At 35.7% G+C, this 21084-nt stretch overlaps 1 protein-coding gene across 16 annotated transcripts in view; it reads right to left on the bottom strand.

Moving 5' to 3' along the window:
• Positions 1 to 21084, bottom strand: part of EIF4G3 (eukaryotic translation initiation factor 4 gamma 3) — a 308928-nt gene that overhangs the window by 71969 nt on the left and 215875 nt on the right. For 14 of the 16 annotated variants that reach the window (XM_054571675.1, XM_054571671.1, XM_054571669.1 and 11 more), the window contains 5 exons: positions 14849 to 14937; positions 10263 to 10509; positions 7896 to 8029; positions 6214 to 6333; positions 2045 to 2215 (listed from right to left, as the gene is read on the bottom strand). In XM_054571675.1, coding sequence (XP_054427650.1) covers positions 2045 to 2215; positions 6214 to 6333; positions 7896 to 8029; positions 10263 to 10509; positions 14849 to 14937 — 761 coding nt within the window. Of the gene's footprint in view, positions 1 to 2044; positions 2216 to 5747; positions 5859 to 6213; positions 6334 to 7895; positions 8030 to 10262; positions 10510 to 14848; positions 14938 to 21084 lie in introns of all 16 variants that reach the window. The other 2 variants (XM_054571680.1, XM_054571681.1) reach the window with 1 other exon arrangement.

The raw sequence follows: 21084 nt of genomic DNA on the forward strand, positions 1-21084 counted from the left end.
CACAAAATAACAATTAGCAGGAACATCAATGCAACATGGGATATACCTATTCAAAGAAGAATAAAACTCCACAAAAAAGAAGGAATGAAGATGCTCCTTATTTAGAAGGAAAGGGATCAAGAAAAATAAGGTAGTATGGGCCCTAAAAAAGAAGTCTGTTTATTCCCCATTAAATTTGCATTCTCTAATCACCAGAAGAAAATAATTAACAAACTTTAGATCAATATGACTATTTTAATATTTCTGAAATAAAAACTAATCAGTAATGGGTAAAACTCTTCCCTGGCTGGTGTGGCTCAGTGGACTGAGTGCTTGCTTGCAAACCAAAGGGTCACAGGTTCAATTCTCAGTCAGGGCACATGTCTGAGTTGTGGCCCAGGTCCCCCAATCGGAGGTGTGTGAGAAGCAACCAATCAATGTATCTCTCACACACTGATGTTTCTCTCCCTCCCTTCTCCTCTTTCTAAAAAAGTAAATAAATAAAATCTTATTTAAAAAAAGAAGGGTAGAACCCTGTTAACAGAGTAAAGAGAGGCAGACTATAAGTCACAACAAATGGACTATTCAGTAATCACAATACTGTGGGTAACAATCTCTCAAAGCTTCATTTTTCCTCATTTGCAAAACAGAGAATATCTATTCCTTTCTTCATAGGTTTCAAGAATCTAATGAAGTAAGGCACTACCAAAAGAGCGTTAAATACAGAAACAAGGCATCTCCAGTAATTCAGCAGGAATTTTAACTACCTTTTGTAAGCCATTTAGACCCCTTATCATTAAGCATTTCACAGAGGGACTGGAGGGAGGTAGAAGGTATTTTTAAAAAACACTGAAATATATTGAGAATAAAAGGAGGGAAGATTAGGTACTTGATGCCAGTGAATCTGGATGAGGATGCACTTTCGGACAAATGTCTGAGCAATCACTTGAAAGATGAACAAAGGCAAGTAGCCAAATAGGTCTGACAGCATGGCTTTGTGACGGATCAGTTCATCTTGGTCCTGACATTCTCTGAACAGTTTTATTGATTAGTTTATTTTTTTAACAAGTATTTACTGAGTATCTACTATGTATGAGGTTCTCTGTAGGCGCTGAATCAAAATCAAGACTTGTAAGACACATCTCTGATCCCAGGAACATCACCATACTGAGTACCTGGCTGGGATCCAGAAGCTATGCCAAGTGCTTTATATTACTTTATTTAATCTTTACAATGGCCCTACGATGTAGGTAATATTACTATCTTCATTTTATAATTGAGATTAAGACTTGCCTAACAGAATTTGCCTCTGTCTCCAGAGCTGGGGCTTTCGACTGCTATACTAAACTGTTGGTGATGAAAGCAAAGATATAAAAAAAATCAGACACTGAAAAGCTGCTACGTGACGCTTGGCTCTGGCACGGATGTGAAGTGCAAGAAGAGACTCTAGTTTTTAGAAGTAAAATCACCAAAGGAAATAGTATAGATAACCCAGGGATAGGAACTCGCATTGTATGTACAGCAAAAGATAAATCATGCTTTATATTATCTGACACGTAAAAAATTTTGTGTGGATTAAAGGAATTCTTCAATTTACCCTACAGAGTTTTGAGGACAAGATATGCATAGAAAAATACAAATGATTCAATTTTATTCCCAAAACTCTAAAAACGATGGGTTTCTTAATTTTAACTTATTAGAAGTGAAGGTCTGACAAAGAGACATGAAGCAATATATTAACTGGACAACTACATGGTAAACACCGAGAATCTAAAAATACATTTTTCATATAGGCAGATACGGATCTAACCCTGAATGACAGAATTCTATGATTTATGAACCTTTCAGGCACAGTGTCTGTTCTGAAAAGCACACACAAAGCAATTTCAAGATAAAATACATTGTCTGGTATCCAAGATAGCTTTCAGAATAATACTTACAACAGGAAAAAATTACAGAAAAATCTTAAACTAAGATCTCAAGTATATTAATAGGGCAGTATGACTAGCTAAAATAGTATCATTATAGCTCCAGAAACAATGGCAGAATGTGCTTCTGTTCTCACCTGGGTTTTAATGTTTTCAGGATCCTCAGCTTGGCTGTCTCGTTTCTGACTGGGCTTCCAGGCATTCTCTGCCTTTTTTAGGTGCACATCTTCTTTCACAGAGACTGTGATGATCTTCCTGGGTTCTCTTCTCTGGCCAGGTTGAGATCTCCGTGGTCCAACATTCAACAACTAGGACAAGAATATTCTTTATTATATCTACACAGAGTACTTACAATTTACTGTCTCTGCTATGCTGCTCAAGTCAAGCCTGATGATCACAACAAATACTTCTAGATGCAAAGATGAATGTTAGGCACTCAATTTAGATCTGCAAAACAGAGAATATTTTCTCTGTTCTCCCCTCAGAAAAGAATTTACTGGGGGATTGGGGAGTTAGATCACCATCAATGTAATGTTCTCCAACACTTCAATTTTAGATCCTGAAGCTCTAAATGAAATAAAGTGATGGTAAATTATATTCAATAAAGCTGTTGTTCCTCACAAAAAAGGAAAAGTTACCCTTAACTGGAGCTCGTTTTATTAGTAACTTTGAACTAGTCACTTTGAAAAACTACACAAATCCATGTACAATAATAATCAATTACAAATTTCCTTCAAAAACTGGGTTTCTAAACTGGGTGAAAAGCAATACAAATTCTCAGATTTAAAGTGTCCTTCAAAAGTTGCACCATATAGCCCTGGCTGGTGTGGCTCAGTAGACTGAGCGTCAGCCTGTGAACAAATGGTCGCTGGTTCGATTATCAGTCAGGGCACACGCCTGGGTTGCTGGCTAGGCCTCAAGTAGGGGGCATGTGAGAAGCAACCACACATTGATGTTTCTCTCCTTCTCTTTCTACCTCGGCTTCCCCTCTCTCTAAAAATAAATAAATAAAATCTTTTTTTTTAAAAGTTGCATCATATATAATGAGTGACTTACCATATTTTGTTGTGTATAATGTGCACTTTTTTGCTTCAGTTTTTGAGAGGAAAATAATGGTGCGCATTATACATGGGTAGTACCTAAAATACCTTGTACCTGTTCTTGTGTTTTGTAATTATTTGTTACATAAAATTTCTTGTACCATATATTAAAAAATAAATGCTAAAATTCATTTATAATACAAAAAACAAGTATCTAAATATAAATAAATAAATAAATAATAGAATCAAAGAACTAAAACGAAAGATTTCTTCCCTCAAAGTTTGGGCACTAAACATGGGTACGCATTATACACAGTGAAATACATTATTTATGAGACACAAACAAAATCTGGGATCTAGTACTAAGAGTTACTAAGTATACAAAAAGAAATGAAGCCTAGTCTCTTTAACTGACGGACAGACAATCCTGATTGATGGCTAGAAGAGAAACTTTAAGGTATAATATGCTCAGGGTCCACAAATGTCAGAACCAATATGTAGAGTCAAAATCTGGGCTTAACTAGTGAGCCAAAATTTTTTGCAGGTGAACTGGGAGTTTAAAGTTTTTACCCACTCTCATATTTTTCTTGAATGTATTAAATACGAAATTATACTTATCTCTGTTTTAGAGTTTACTATATATTGCTCTTATCTCATTCAGAGCCTATAACCTCAAACACCTCTGCTTAACTGGATAACCAAAGGAAATAGGACTATTATTCACCCTAGCAATTTTTAAGGAGAGACAACTAATTGTTATTTTAAGAAGAGAGGGAAGCATGATATGAGCTCAGGAAAACTTTGTCCCTAGGAATTTTTTTTATAGTTCAGCTAATCTCAATGAATATAAATGGCAGGTTACTAGTCTAGGTCTATTGACCCTTCCTCAATACATTTCTTTTGGGATATTCTCTGTGATGTCTATCAAAAAATTGCCATTAAAATACCACAACTGCCATGTAATTTGCCTTCTAAAAAAGCTAGAGATGATACTGGGTGCTTCCAAATGATGTGCACTTTACTGACCATCAAAAGACCATTATATTTGAAAACTGTATGCCACTGCATATGACACATTAAAACAAATGCTATGCAATAAAAATGTTACAAGTCCATTGCAGGAAAGTTTATACTGGGAATTATGGGTATTTAAGCCACACTTATGAAGCACATGTAGTAAATATTAAGATTTTTGGGTGGTAGCCATTTATAAGCCAATTTGGAAGCTGGTAAACATGACTAGATGTAGCAAACCAGAAACGATCAAGAGTAGGGCTGCTACTTTTTTCCAAAATAGCATTATTGATTGTTCTTTCATCTGTATCTACATCAATATACCAAAGTAAGCTGGACAAATTAAATGGAGAATATCTGTTAGCTAATGGAGATGTGGAAGAATTAACTACTTGCATTAAACCAATAGGTCACAATTTCATTTAAAATCAGTTTGTGGCATATGACAGAGCTATATAAAGAAAGTGAATTAAACAATTAAAGCTGACCTTTCTGGAGACACTACGAATTCTTGATAATGGCTCATTTCCAGTCATATTACTTTGCATGCACCATTACTCATTTGTCTGATATTTGTGTTCACAGAGATTAGTAGGCAAAAACACACTGTGATAGTCACTTTTAAAATTCATTTTCTAACTTCAGTATTTTAAAAGAGATACAGTTTATTCTCAATTCAGAGTATTCCCTTTTTGCTATATCTAATTAGCAGACAGTAGCAACCTGGTAATGAGAAGTGACAGTACACGCTGGAAGGAGAGATGTGGCAATCCACAGCTTTTGCTAGTGACATGTGAACAAAATTGAGCAATATGATCATCACAGATGCTGTTAACCAGAGATTCATCAAAATGACATTAACATCATTTCAAATGTTTGGCAAAACAGAGATATAAATCAAAACTAAAACAAAACTAAAACAAAAACAAATGCTGACAGAAATATCAATTTAAGCCACCAAAAAGGGAAATAATGCTGAAAAATAAAGTATAAAATGGTTTCTAGAAAGCTGTTTTCTAAGATGTTCTGGTGAGGATATTCAAATTCTATAACAATCTTAACTTTGCATTTAGAGAAAATAAAGGTTAAATTTCAAACCTGTGTGAGAACAGAGGTCTTTAAGATGGTGGTGCTTGATAAATAATATGCTTTAAATTAATAAGATTATCTGTAGTTGTTACTAAGCCTCCAATACACTGTATGCATTTAAATATTTTCAGTCAGCCTGCAAGCAAACAATCAAATAATTCAAATACCTACAAAGTGACATTTGTTTTCAGATGGTGTAGTCTTATTTCCAAGCAGGTTTCAAAAGTTGCCGTTACGGAGAAAAAAGGTATGGGGAAGGAAAAAGTGTCACCTTATATAAAATTATTTTTACAAACATCAAATAGTCCTAACAGGGTGATCCGCAAATGTACATCAAACCCAGGCTCCTCCAGAACTTAAAGTGCTCTAAGCCATTCCAAATTGGGAAAAAGAAGCATTCACATCACTGGCAGCTTTCCCCCATGCTTTCTGCAACTCTACGAAGCATGGAGCAGCCTGATTCTGCCAAACCCTGCACAGGGCCGTGCCCCAGCATAACTCCACTGGTGATGCTACTTCCACCGCTGAAGAGCCTGCTACTAAGGGTGTGAGGGCAATCTGCAGTTTACAACACTGCACCCTTTTGTATGTCACTTGGTCATATTTCCACTTCACAAACTACTGTAAGTGATAAAAGGAAAACATAAAATACTCTAACACCACAGATTCCTGTTTAAAAAAAAAAAAATCAGCACACCCCTAGAGGCAGGCTCTTCAATAGCGGGTACAACATCACCAGTGGGGTACAAGTTGGTGCTTTGCTCTGTTCCAGAACTGGCAATCTATGCCTGCTCTGCACTCTGCAAATCTGTAGAAACAAAGACAAAGAGATGGCCATTAGCTGAAAGTCATCAGAGATCTGTAGTATACCAGGAAACCTCAAAACAAAATAGGAATCATACTCAAGGTTGTCTCTATTTTTTAACCCATTTGCAGGTCATTTCAAGGCCAAATTCATGTAGACCGGCTTCCTTCCAAGTAAAAATGACTCAAGTGTACTCTTTATTTACTTTAATACTAATTTGAAAAGGACAGTCTTCACCTCTTCTACTCTTCTTCCTGTTTAAAGGAATCAACAAATAAAAGCTGCTCTCTTGCCATTAGACAAGATGCCATGAAGTCTAGGACAGTTTCTAATTGGGCTGCAGGGAATGTGCACTTACAGGTACACCTCTTCCTCCAGAGGTTTGCCTTCCAAAGTCTGCAAAGGCTGGAGTAAAATCTGGTCCTCGAGGCAAAATTCGAGGATCCAGAGTTCGCAATGGCAATTTGGGTTGGTTGATCTGCACGAAGAAGAAAAGGAAAGCTTGACACAAATTCCAGAGCATCCAGTACCACAAAGATAAAACCTTAGATTGAAAAGCTATGTCACCTGTAATGGTAAGCATTGGTTTCCTGAACCAGTGAAAGCCCAGTCTGAACCTGGTAGCTTCTTCTGGGCTAGCATTAGAGCCCTTAGGTCAACATGATGCCCTGGGACTCATTAGGCCTAAAACTCCCACGGAGAAGCTAGACGCAGTCAGTGAACTGGTTCACTGGTCAGAACCAGTACAATGACACAAGATGAACTATTCTGGGATTCTATAAACAAGGGTCAAATTTTAGGATTTTTTTTCTAGCATATTCACTAGGACATCAGAGCACCTGCCAATGAGAATCCTGCTACTGCTCATTTTGGTTTTGATGCTGTTGACTTATAATTAGAAAAGCATGTACTCTGAGTGGACAGGAAGTCTCAAAACGAGACTATGTTTCATATGTATAACTCATTTAAAATCTCACTTTGTCTGGTTAACAGAAGTTATCTGGCTTTGTATAGGCATAGAATATGACTATAGACTCAGCAAAGTTAAGTAGCTCAGCGAGAAATCAACTAATGATTGGCCAAAGTCAGAAACAGGTAAGGTAGGAAGATGGGAAGGAATATTTTCCAAAAGGATAATCTAATTCAGTGAATAAAGTACTGAAGTAGCCTTAAATTAGCATTGCCAATCATTCATCTGTCTCATATAAGTACCTAAGAGAAAAGACTTAGATAGCAAGAAAAATTTTAAGACCTGTTGCTGTAAGAAAGTAAAATAATACAAATAAGATTTGGAAGTCTTAATAAGAGGTGGATCTCATTCTGTAAGATATTTATCCTCTACTTTAATTAGGGATTTATAGTTCCTCTTCAAAACGATATATTTCATCACCAGCACTGGTTCATCACCGACTTACATGAATACTTGGACAGGTAAACATCTGACTTTACTCCTTTTAATTTAATAAACAGTTAAAAATAAACACTGACTGTACTAATTTTATGTATGCATCATTAAGGTCGGATGTGAAGGTAAAGGATGACTATTTATTTGCACAGGATTAAAGACTAATCACTACAAGAATCTATTGGAGGAATTGTGATATATATCTTACTTGAATTATGCTGATTCCTATTTAAGTTTGATTTGCCAAATACCTTCCTAGGTTTCTGGTCTGTCCTTAATGCCATTCTAATTCCATATTGAAATTTTAGAACAGTGGTGAAAGAGGTCTATATCACTTTAGCTATATTAGCCCAACAAACAATTCTTACCACATCACTAGGAAATATATATAATAAGCAGACAATCATTCATTTTTAAAATTTCACCACCCAACTATGGGTCAAATCTCAATCTCATTATAGTATAAGAAATCCAAAATCCAAACTCTAATTCTTAAACATTATATACCATTTAAACATTCAAATACCATTTAGTCTTAAATTCCTAAAAATTGTTCATACTTTACATTTTTGCACTGATCATAAAAACTACTTCCTACCAAAAAGAGATGATCATTCTCTGAGTACTCCGCTTACCTTGTCAAGAACCACATCACTGATAGGAGGCAGGCCCTCTGGTTTCTGTATACAGGCTGGCATGAACTGAAAGTCCAACAAAAACTCCCTGTCATACTGCTTCTTGCCTTCAGTATCGGCAGGCTTCCAAGACTCTAGAAAAAGAAATGTAGGCAGAACCAGCTGTCTATAAGGTCATTCTATGTGTATCCAGTAAAAGTACAAATCAAATCCAATATTTACTTTTTCTCATCATAAACAAACACAAATGCAACATTGAGCTACAGTCAGGAAATGCCACATAAAGCTTTTAAACTGTCATTTGTCCTTTTATTCGTTCTGGATAACTCTGGATAGGAGAGTAATCTAAAATAAGTTGATATAGGAACCACTTCATATACACATTCAGCAGCCTTTGGATCCTCAGTAAATGAACTACCACAACAATAAATACCTCAGAAATAAGGAATTTAATAATATTCTTGGTTTCAGGAAAAAGAAAGATACTTTAGTTGTTCACCTGGCAATGTTTATTTAGAAGAGAAAAAGGTAAGAAGACAAAAACAAGTAACATTTAAAATTCTGAAAAGTTTAAGCTGCTAAATATATAATTTTTCCCTTGACTACAGTTTAATCTGAATAAAATAAAATAACGTACTTGCTTGCTGACTAAACTGGGAATGCACACATCTTTCTCTAAAAATCATGACACTAAACACTAGTTAGATAATATTTTTAATAGAATTTTAAATTATTTTGCTATAAAACTTGCTTGCTATTATTACTACTGTTAAAGCTATCATTACTCACAATCCTACTTTCATCGTATGAAGTTAGAAAATTTCTTAAAATTTTTATTAAATAAAAAGTCACAATTTTTTTCTTTTAATTAACTCTCATCAAAATCAGGCCACACCTCATTTCATGAGAGCACACTGGGTCCTTCTTTTATTAGTGGTTCCTAATGTGTAGGTCATAGACTCACTGATGGTATGTGAGAATTTTGCATTTTTCAACCAAATCTGTATTACTATATTACAGTCATTAAAAGGTAGATAGTCAATTGGGATCTAAATTTTAAATTGCCTGTCCCACCGCCCTGATTATTGCTAGTATATATTACGGGGATAAAAGGCAGTTAGTTAGTCAATATAGTTGGGGCCTATAGTTGTGCACTTTTTCCTTGCCAAACTGAAGGAAAAAAATATAATTCACACAAACCTAAAAATGACAATAGTGGCTCAATTTCCTGAAGAAGGACTGGTGGAGGCCATAAATGCATGGTGATATGACACAAGCCTAGACCTTTATAAGCAATTTCAGAGTTCTAAGTTTTAAAAAATTACAATTGCATAATTTTATAATTTCAAAGCACATTAGCAGCAGTTTACTGGTAATGTAGTATATATTATATCAATCAATGGCTTTCAAACATTTCTGACCACAACTCACAGCAAGAAATATAATGACTTCATGATTCAGGACAAACATAAACACCTATAAAAATGAAAGGTTTCTTAAAACAGTATGACCCTTATTACATGTAATAAACTGACTTTTTACTATTTTCATTTTACAAAATGGTTGGTTGTAACTCTAAATTAATTTTACAATCTATTAAATGAGTTTAAACTAGCAGTTTGAAAAACACTGGTCTAGATGATTTCTGAGGTCTAATATTTTACATTCAAACCCTATCTCAATGCAGAAGTCACTCCAGATTTGACAGACTAAGAAAAAACTTTTCATCTATCTAGAACTTTCTATCAAAGGAGCCACCACCTCTTCCTACCATATAAAATAGCTCTACAACCTCAAAGTCAAGCATGGTTTACATAGTACTAGGAGAGAAGTTTAATGGATTTGACAATGTCTAAAGATGAAAGACCCTCTAGTGTTTATTCTATATTTCCCAGGGAACACCCCATCCTGCAGGTGCTCAGTGATACAATCAGATTGCTTTCTGATTCAATACTGGAGTTTGGTTCTATAAGACAACTTCTGTCAACAAATTTGAGTTCAAGCCTTGTGAAATGATGAGTACACTATCTCAAGTGACACAGTCATATCTGAAATATCCCCTTCACTTAAAGTTAAATTTCCTCTATTAAAGTCAACCAGCCAAGCGCTGATTGAGTCTGTTTGCCAGCTGCACTTCCAATGCCAGTAAATGCAGGACACCAGCATCAGATATCACTTCCACCAACACAGAACTCTCTGCACTTGCTGATCACTAAGTTATCCTGCTGATCACTTAAGTATTACACTATGATGAGCCTCTTCCTTCTGTCCACTATTTCACTCTAAGGAGGCAACATTTCTCTAAGGTTACAGTGGAGGAAAGGGAAAAAGGAAAGATGTACACAGGAAGGCAGGGACAAAACTTACCTGGTTTAAATGGGAATGTGACCCCTTCACCAGAACTATCAGTGGAGCCTGAATTAGCATCTATTCCTTCACCCTCAGAAACACTCTCAGCACCATTACGTACAGGCTCAGCTTCTTCTCCGTTTTCTTCCACAGCTTTCACTTTTTTTAGGTCTGAGGAGTCTCTCTCAGGATGAAACCCCTGGCTCATTTTATCTTGCTCAGATTCAAGTACTTTATCACCTGAAAGCTCTTCTTCAGCTGTAGGCTAAAGCATAAGCGAACACAGAGGTTATATATTTTTTCCACTCTGTGTAAATACACATGAAGACTTACACCTATCCCCCTCGAATGCGTAGGAAAACACATCACTCAAGATAAGGAGGTCTGTGTTCAGCATATAAGGTACTAAAAAGGTAAGTTTGCTTAAAACACTTTTCTCATTTCATCTCCTGGGATAATGCAGACAAGTTAAATGGCTACTGAAATGCTTTAACATGACTAATGAAATCTAAATGTACCAAAGGTTAGAACAGAAAGAACTGTTAATCCTTGGAACTTGATGGACATGAAACAGTCCTAGTCAGAAATCTAAATCAAGCATGCCTACCTACCCTTATCACTACAACTCAGCAAATATAAAAAGAAATAATACAGGGTTGTTGCATTTATTTTTTCCTGCTCTCCTCTGGATGCAAAATGAAGAGTTCAATGACTAGTTTAAAGTATGTAAGTTCCATAAAGCTGATCATCTCTCATTTTACAAGGATGCCACTTGTTAAGTAAAATTTAGTTTGTTTATTCGTTCTTAGAATTCTCTGAGGCTGTGACCTTATTCAAATCATATATGGAAAAATGTTTGCAATATATTCCCCTAGGGAGAAATCTGGGTTCTGGTGCATCCTATTTTTAAAAAGCAAAATAGAATTGCGTTATTCACCAGAATATTTTTGAACATTTATTGACCAAATCCAAAAAATGGATTTCTTAAGGGTTAGATGAACTATCAAAACTTCTGAGGCCAAGTTCTCCATGAACTTTAAGTATTTTTCATGACGGGTGAGCACTCAAAGTAATTCTTTGGAAGAAGCATTCACAGGAAATAGGCATTCCTACTGGTAAGTTCACACAAGGAGAACCAAAAATAAATGCTCTGTTGAACTGGTTCAACAGAAGACTGTATAAGAGAATATCATATATTCAAAAAAGTGGTTACCCACTTTTCGTGAAATTAATTTCATAAAATTTATGAAATTTTTAATGAAAGAGTTACAGATCCTACTTTCTTATATACGTATTATAACAAGCATTATACTAGTAAATTTTCTTCTATTATACGTCACATCATGGGAAAAAGACATTAAATTTTAAAATCAACAGAAACGAAAGGTTTTCAGGACTTATTTCTACAATGGAAATGTTAAGCTCTCACGCGCACACACACAGGCACGCTCGTGCATGCGCACTTCTCCACCCCCCGAACAGGGAGAGACAGTACGGTAACCATGGAAAGAAAAGGCAAACATAAAAGTTCCAACAAAATAGAGGCTGAAATGATTTATTTTTATAAGACATGGAAGAGTATAGGAATCTTTTAAACTTTAGGAAAAAACACATCTACCAGGTGTGAATCATGAATTAGCAGCCTCACTTTTTCTTATTCTACTTATTATGAATCTAAATTAACTCATAATGACCTTGTAATACTACTTTATTATTAAGTACAGGTCATCAAGAAGACCTTTAATAATTTAGCATGTGAGCCTATAAATGGTACTTAACTTTATTAAAGAGCAGTAAACTACATTATTCTACATACAATAATATAGAATCCTTATTTTGAATCTTGTTAAATGTGAAAAAATGCTGTTTTAGAGAACAAAAAATACATTGGTATCTTCTATGTAGAGGTTGTAATGGTTGAACAAAATTCCAAAGAATATTTTCTAACATGTGAGTATTATATGAGATTCAAATTTCAATGCCCATTCACCATTCATAAACACCCTAAAATCAACAACAATGGATAATCCATTAGACATTAAAAGACAATGCATTATTTGGAAAGTTAACTTCTAACTGGAAAAAGCAGTATAAAACTTGTTTCATAAATAACAAACCGGAATACAGAATCACTAAGATGTGTGAGGCACTTTGTTAAAAGAGATATTTTTCAAGGGAATCCACAAAAATAGTGCATTAAATATTTATGATAATTATTTTTCTTTCAGCAGACTGAAGCTCTATTCAACTAGTTTGTAAGTACCTAACAGTTCCTAAATTGTTTACTAAGAAAATCAGATTGAAAAAAGAAAGCACTTTATTGTCTAGGCTGTCACAAGTGAAACTTTTATAGGAACTTAAGAATTTAGTTGACAAAACTGTATGCTTAATTAATGCCTGAGTTTTTTAAAGTGCTAAAAAAATCAGATTGACAACTATGTATGCAACAAATGATGAAATATCCTAAAAATTTTAAACAAATTTTAAGATGGCTTGATTAACAATTTTAAGAGGAATCACCTTTCATGTTATCTTTCTAGGCTACAATTTGAAGAATTTAATCAAGTATTCCCAATGATGAACAACTAAGATAGTATGCTGATACCTGAAAGATTCTTTAAAAGCCTGACACCTCCCTAAGGAGAGCCTGATGAGGAGTGCAAATGAAGACGACAACAGCCAGTATTTTCTAAAGTGCTCTCATGCTCAACTTTATGACAGGGACTAGGATTTCTGTAAAAAAAGCCTGTGTTTGCAAATTACCAAATATCTTTTTATTATACTTTTAAACTATAAGGTTAAAAGAAAGTGATTGGTTCAAAATGAGTCAAAAGTTGTCATGCATGAAGAATAACGATCTAAAGCAGGTTTTAGCAAACTGTGGCTCATCACCTGTTTTTCTGTCATGCATAAGGTAAAGATGACTTTTATGTCTATAATTGTTGATAAAAACTCTGAATATTTTATGAAACATGACTATTACATGAAATTTCAATGTTTGTCAATAAAGTTTTACTAAAATACAGCCACAATGATCTGTTTACATATTGTCTACGGCTGCTCTTGGGTTACAGCAGCAGAGTTGAAAAACTGTGACAGGAATCATATTGCACAGTCCACAAAGCCTAAATTATTTACTATGTGAACCATTATAGGAAGAGTTTGCCAACCGTGACCTAAAGAGGAGGGTGAATGAAGGCGCAGCAACGGTGGCCTACCCATTTAATAGTCAGTAACGCTTAGAAATCTAGCCACAAGGCAAAGAAACATGAAGCATAGTAAGAGAAAGCTAATAAAAAACAGCTGAATCTAAAGAGCAACCAGTCTGAGGGGAATCTAAGTGATTCCCCTGCGTCTGGAGTTATTTTATTTTCTGTGAAAGCAACAATTTTCTTGTTCAGCCACAAAAAGTTCAACAACTATTTGCACCTTTGTAACTTACTGCCTATTCTTACCCCCAATAACCACACTAAAATCACATCTATGAAGCATTTTTGTAGTTGCTATGGGACTAACTATGACATCAACAGAGCACCATGTAAGAGCAATGACAGGACAGGGAGAAGTAACAAAGGGGCACTGTGAGCTGCGTGAAGAGGGTAAGAATTGTAAATAGACAAAAAACCCTTAAGAAACAAATATATTTAAAGTTATTTTAAAATAATGTTTACACTTAATGTTATGTTACAAATTCAATAAAAATTATTCTAGTAAAAGGGACAAGAGTAAAAAAGATTGTTTATACTACTCTTCATTTATAAGCTTCAGTACACAACGTGAAGGACACTGAAATTGCAGAGGTGAGAAACTGTTAGAGCACCATTTAGGGCTCAAATCTGCCCTTGTTTCTGCCTCACGTCATCTGGGCCTGGCAGGCTCTAACAAAATCTGGTGTGGCTTAGTTCAAACAAGCAAACCATATGTGAAAAGTTATCTTACTGAGTGAAATGCAGTTAAAAGATGACATTCGAAATGACCTGATGATTTCTACCACCATTGCTTATGGGTATTTGAAAGAACTGTCTCCACTTTTCTTTACTAGATCAGTCTTTCCATCTGATTAATGTAAGGAAAAATTCAATTAAGGGGATGAAAGAGTTAAGTAAAAATTAAACAATAACTTACTTTCGTCATTTTAGAAGAGGTATTCTGAAAGAGAGACAACAACTCAATGAAATTGAGCATGTTATTGAAAATCTTTTCAGCCCTGACCAGTATGGCTCAACTGGTTGGAGCGTCAGTCAACTGAAAGGCTGCGGGTTCAATTCCAGGTTATGGCACATGCCTAGGTTGTGGGTTAGGCCCCTGTCGGGACGTGCACATTGGGCAACTGGTTGGTGTTCCCCTCTCACATCGATGTTTCCTTCCCTCTCTACCTCCTTTCCCTTCTAAAAATCAATAAGCATGTCCTCAGGTGAGGATTTAAAAAAAAATCTTTTCAAACTCTGTAAAAGGACTTTTAAAAAAGCCAGACACTGAGCTTGATATATCAAATTTTGCCTGGTAAACAGTATCTCAAGAAAGAGGAATAAACCCACACTTGTCTTAAGAAATGGCTCCACTGTTCTGAAGATAGGCTAAGAAGATTTACTGCTGCCTCTTACCTCCAATTCTGCTTCTAACACCTCTTCAGTGGTTCGGGTCCGATCTTTTGGTTTCTTCCACATCTTTGGTGCAGTTATAGCTGTCTGAGCTGAAACACAAGATAAGGCTGCCATTAATTCCCACTGCAAAGCTATGTTTGGAAATATTAGGTCTAAATGATACCTGTATTCAAATTTAGCCGAAAAGGGCTCTCACTCATACTTATGAGACAGACGGATGATAAAGTAAACAATTATGAGCTGTGGAGCAGGGATGCAATGGCAAATGTCTTGAGCACAAATATTCTCATCAGCTCATATGGCTTTCCAACCAGTGACCTAGGCACATAGTTCAGTATATGGTGATTTTCTATATAGAAAACTGGTCTACCAGCCAATTTTAGACATGGACCTGCTGCTATTGCTCATTAACTATGTGATCTTTAGCAAGTCATACTTCTCCGGCCCCTGCATATTCTACTATAAAGTGTAAGAGTGAGATCAGATAATGTCTAAGGTTCCTTTGAGCTACAAAAAATATTAAATCTCAGGCTTTGGGGTTTTTTAAGAAGCTTTCTAAACAAAAGGATACTTTGAGATTTCATCTGATAGGCAGCACTTCTACAATATTCAGGTCTCATTTCAGATCAGTACCTTTGGCTTAGCCTTTAATATTGCTGGGGTGAAAATTAAGAAACATTTTTTTAATGAACTATGCTATTGTACCAGAAGTTCTAGATGAAAAATTAGGCTTACAAAAGATTTTCACAATTCATCTTACAAATTCCAAAAAAAAATCATCCAACACTTGCACGTATGATTTAAACATCAGACAGCAAATAGAATATATTGAAAAAAACTACAAAAGGCAACATGTGAGTTAACAGAAAGAAATGAGCTATTATAGCCAGATGGGTAAAGAAATGAGTAAAAGAAAAGCCACTTAATAGGGACATTAGACATTATCAAAAGTGAATAAACACAAAGCTGATTCTCTATAGAACTACGAGATCATTCATTTAGACTAAAGCAACTCATTTCTCTGGGACAGCCTCAAATCTTTTTTGGAAGAACAGCAGAATAGGAATACTTAACATTATTTTGAGGAACAACAACAAAAAAGACATTTAACACTCTTCTCAAACTTACTGTTCCATCAATAAAAACCCCCACTCTAAACTCCTTTGCTATATACACCTCAAAGCAATTTATCTTCTCCTTCTCCTCAGGGAACATAATGAACAAGAAAACCATCCGTGATTCTTCCTTTGTAGCCGACTCAAGGTAAACCATTTTTTCAAAGTATGAAACACAGATTGTAACTGTGGGTGGGTTTAAGTCTGCTGTAGTGTCACAATCTTATACTAAATATATGATGTATATTCATGTATGTATGCATGTAATGGTCTCTTCATTTTTTATGGATCTTCTGATTTATAAAACCAGTCTGTTTTATGTGCATCTCTCCCAAATGCTTGTGATGAATTCTGTTTCCATAGCAGAATCCTTTTAAAGAGTTTGGGGAACCTGTACATTTCATTTCAAAATCTACTTCATAAATGCATAAATTCAGCTCTAAATTCCATTCATGGAAAAGGGGAAACACTTTCTGGAGAATTCTTTGGGATTAAATAGAAACTCGTCCTGTCTCTAAATAACAAAAACCCAGACTATATCAAATGTACCGAACCCAAAACATTAAAACATTTCTTATATGGGGAACATATGACATTTATCGTGCTTTTAAAAAAAATAGCTACTTATATAGAAGGAACTGTTACTCTGTTTAAGTGACTATTTAGAATTTTACTTTAGAGCAACACTTCACAACTAGAGGTGAGACAAAGCACACACCTCTTTAGGAGACAGTCCTTTCAAAAACTGAAATCATATATACATACCACACCTAGTGTCTAGTGAGATTGTGATGAACATCCCCTCTTCTACCATTATTGATGCAGATGTGTAGTAAAATTTGGGTGTGCTAAAAGCGGGGGAGCAAAGAAAGAGGGAGAGACATAGAGACATGGATACCAACTCCCTCATTGAAAGGACAATTATTGCAGAATTAGCTAGAACAGGGGAATTAAATTTCAGACACTGTCCCAGATTTTTCTTTCCTTCCTAGTCCCTTCCCAATACTTACACCTTAGACGAGGCCCGCATTACTGCATTTATTTAACTAAGAGATAGTTTCTTAACTCACTGCCTCTGATTCTGACTTTAACACACCATATATAATACTGACTGAATGATGGCTGTTGTAAATAATTGATTTGAATGGGTTATTCTTCTACTTAAAACTATTCTTTAAGGCATCATCCATAGAGCCTAGAAAAATTCCTTTACATGATGAGCACTCAAATTTGTTGACTGAACAAATAAGAGCAGATCTGTGTGAGAGAGTTATTACTGACATTCTGAAAACAAAGACATAGATTCTTTCTTTCTTGTGCTGCATTAAAGCACCACAGGACAAACGACAATCTCTGCATGAGATTCATAATTATCTGAATTTAACAGATGACTAAAGCAGCCTCCCCTCAAACCCCATGAAAAGTCAACTCTTATAGGCACATTTATTTTCTACTACTTTAAAATGTAAAATAAGTGTTAAAAAAAAAAGCAATACTAGAATTTACAGGGTTTTTTTTTTTTTTTTTTTTGCAAATTGTTACATTGTTGGCAGAAAACCCCAGGTTTTTCTTCAGACCTTATTTCAAAATGACAGACATAAATTCAGAAAAAGAGTAAGGACACAGACAAGTTTAATCATTGGGTGTTAAGAAGATTTCTCTCTGACAGAGATTTTAGAATTCATGTCAAGAACTGCACGAAGTTAGAAATGTTTCTATTTTCAACTCTCAATCCATGAATGGAATACAGGCTCCAGAAAATCGTGCCACATCACAACTGTTATAACTGGCAATGACTCTGTTTTTAAAAAGAAAGCACAATATGGTTACATTTTTTCTGGTATCTGTAAGATGCACGACAAGTCACACCTGTAAGTGGAAGAGTTTCTTAGTTTTTCATTTATTTTTTATATAGGCTCTACTGCAGTCAAGTTGCTACTCTTGCAAATGAAGAGCTAACAACTCTGTGTACAACCTAGGTGTTAACTCCTGGACTTGGAGAAAAGAGGCTAATATACAAGATTCATAAATGTACTGGGTTTTCATTAAATCCACATAAGTCTGTGTAATTAGTCGACTCCCCTCCCCCACCCCGATGACTGAGAAAAACTGTTAGGTAAAATGGTAGATCATATAGAAATGAAAGAATCAAGAGTAGTTAAGAGACAGGAATATAAGGAACCCTTAGGAACTACTCTGTAAAAACATGATCTCAAACATATACTCTCTCTTCCTTTGCCTTGCAGGAGGATATCCATTCTTAGAGAAACTCCAAGTAGCTTTATCGTGGTTTCTAGTCTGGAATCCTGATTCTGAGAGATGTCAGAAATGTTACATAGTAAGTACAAGAATGGCAAACATTACTGCTATCATTGGCATACTAATATTCCCATGTCTGGATTATTCTTATTTCTTTTAGTCCTGTCAGACTTTACATAAATATGACAGATACCCTTTTAATCTCAAGTTATTCCACTAGTGATGCAACAGAAGTCTGAAAAGATACCATGTTGGTAAACTTAACATTGCTTCTCTTTACTATATCATTTCTTATTACTTATTTACTAGTCAGGTAGGTACACAAATAAATTATAAGCGTTAACAAAGTTTTCTATTTTCTCTGGTGTCAACAAGGAAAGAGACCTTTTCCACTCTCCCTTTTCTTAGATCTTTGCCTGGAGAAAGTTTGTAATTGTAAATATATGTGTAAATTTTTTTTAAAAGCCAAAGAAGCCTCTTTACAACTCAGGGATGTTTTTCTTAAGGGTCTAGGAGCTCTCTCTCTCCCAGCCAACATGGGAGGTTCATCCAGGCAACTAACTTCTGTAATCACCTGCTTGTCATGAACATACAAAAAGAGTAGTTTTTCCTTTGGATAAAGACAACTGACTGACACAGACGGACAACTGCCAGAAGTTAGGATAAATCAGGTATAATAGCAATGGTGTGCTGGTAGTGTAGTGCTTACCTGAGGACAAATTATCATTATCTTGAGAATACCTATGTAATGGATTGTGTGTGCCTGGCTTCAACAAAGGGTGAGCTTTCCTTCTGTCTGCACACTCATTAGTGGGCTGCCTGTGGTGCTCACTGCAGTCTTTTTTTCCTTTTTATTAAATGCGTCACGGCGACACTGATTAACACAATCCTACCACACATCACCTGCACACTGTGTTGAGCGGCCACCACCCCAAGCGTCCGTCCATCACCACTTACCCCCCTCATCCCCTCCTCCGCATCCCCCCTTTCCTCCTCCTCCAAACACCACAGTTGTCCGTGTTCATGAGTTTTCTTTGTGCTATTGCTCCATCCCTCCCCCGACCCAGCCTCAAACCGCACCACCTGACAGCTGTCAGCCTGCTCTCACTGCAGCCTTCATGTTTATTCAATAATAAAACTATTTTCTTTCTTTCCCACATTTCTGGGAGAGGATTTTCGGGGTTGGGAGATTATTTCCATTTTTTCCCAACAATCTGATGACAAGAATGGGAAGGTCTGGAAGTGCCTGAAATGAGCAGAGCAGCGGAAGATCCTGTGGCCACACTAACACCCAGGTAATTAGGCCCTGAATTATAAAAAGTTTTCCTTCTAGTTCTCGGAATGCAACATGAATTCTTTAGCTTAGAGACTTGAGATGAATGTGTCCAGAGGCTAGGTCTCTGGACTGAAGTGATATGAAACTAAGAAGCCATGATACTTTACAACTGGTAATGGAGGGGCCCAAGTGCATGGTCACAGGGTTATATATAGAGAATAGAATGTTCCAATAATAGAACTTTCAGCGAGAGTTCCCATTCTTAACACCCAGTTCTAATCCCTTCCTCTTCTGTCATTTTTTTTTCTTTATTTTACTTTTTTCCTGGCTTTGAATTCCTACAAGTTGGCACTAAATCATTCTATTTTGATGATTTATCTAAGAAACTGTGGCAGAACGAAGCAAAAACTCAGGTGAGAGAAGGAAGTTTGTAGAATGGTGATGCAAATGGACTAGGAAAGAACAGTGATAGTGATAAAATCCGTAATGATGGGTCACTGAGAGATGTCAACCAAAAGAAACACTGGAGTGTACGGTAATTCTGTCAGTGTTTTTCCAGCATCTTCTCAGGGATGCTATTTGAACTGTATAGATGGCCTGGTAATTACGCTTTCCATTACATGTTAAAAACAGCCTTTCTACTCTATGACTGCTTCACGGAAACTTGAACAGTATAAACTAGTCTCTCCAGGGACTAGCATTTGTACCAAAAAGTAAATGTAAAAAATAGTAGTCTAGACTTAAAATATACCAAAAGCAAAATTGAAAATTTTATTATAATTTTATAATGAATTTTCTCTAATTAATGTGTTATCTTTACAAACACCACCAACAAAAAACATAAGTGAAAACATGCATTTTAACTAATTTGAAATTAAGTCTCAAAGAAGTTTTTTTTTCTGATAATGTCTCAAGTACTTATCAATGTACCACTTTAAAATCCACAAATTTTAAAATGTATTCATTTGCATGAGAATCAAACCACTGGTAGCCCCACATTCTTTAAAATCATGTGTCTGTACTTAGGCAACTACCTTCCGGTTAGCCCCAGAACTATTTTTTGTCCTATCAGTGTTAAAATTTTTTTTACCACCAACCCTCTTAATGTACCTTTGCTATTCTACACAATCAAAAACTTTGATACAAGTTAAGAATGTATTATTACAGTTTGAGCCCTTTGAAAATAAGAACTGTACCTTACTCGTTTCCTTTGTATATTTAGCATCCAATACAGCACCTGACCCCAGAAAATGCTCACTGAAAATGTTAATGAATAAATGTCCTGTGATCAAAATTAAATTCAAGGTTGATATCTCTCTTTACAACAATAAACACTGGTTTGGTCTCCCGGTTTTAGGTAGGTCCTATTATATTACTTCCATTTCAGAAACAAGAAAAGTGAAATATAGGTTAACTAAATTGAGAGAGTAAAGGTTGGAGTTACAACTAAAACTCGAATTCCAAAGCCCTTGTCTTTCCAACATGATACCCCGCTCCTCAACTCGACCTTGTTCCTGCACTCTCTCCTCTAATTTCCTACTTCATTTTCATTTTGGTTCAGCTATCTTTTGTTTTTGTAGGGGAAG

Source organism: Pteronotus mesoamericanus, unplaced genomic scaffold (genome assembly GCF_021234165.1).
Source record: "Pteronotus mesoamericanus isolate MK-2021 breed Mesoamerican mustached bat unplaced genomic scaffold, CSHL_Meso_final contig_221, whole genome shotgun sequence".
Classification (NCBI taxonomy): Eukaryota; Metazoa; Chordata; class Mammalia; order Chiroptera; family Mormoopidae; genus Pteronotus; species Pteronotus mesoamericanus.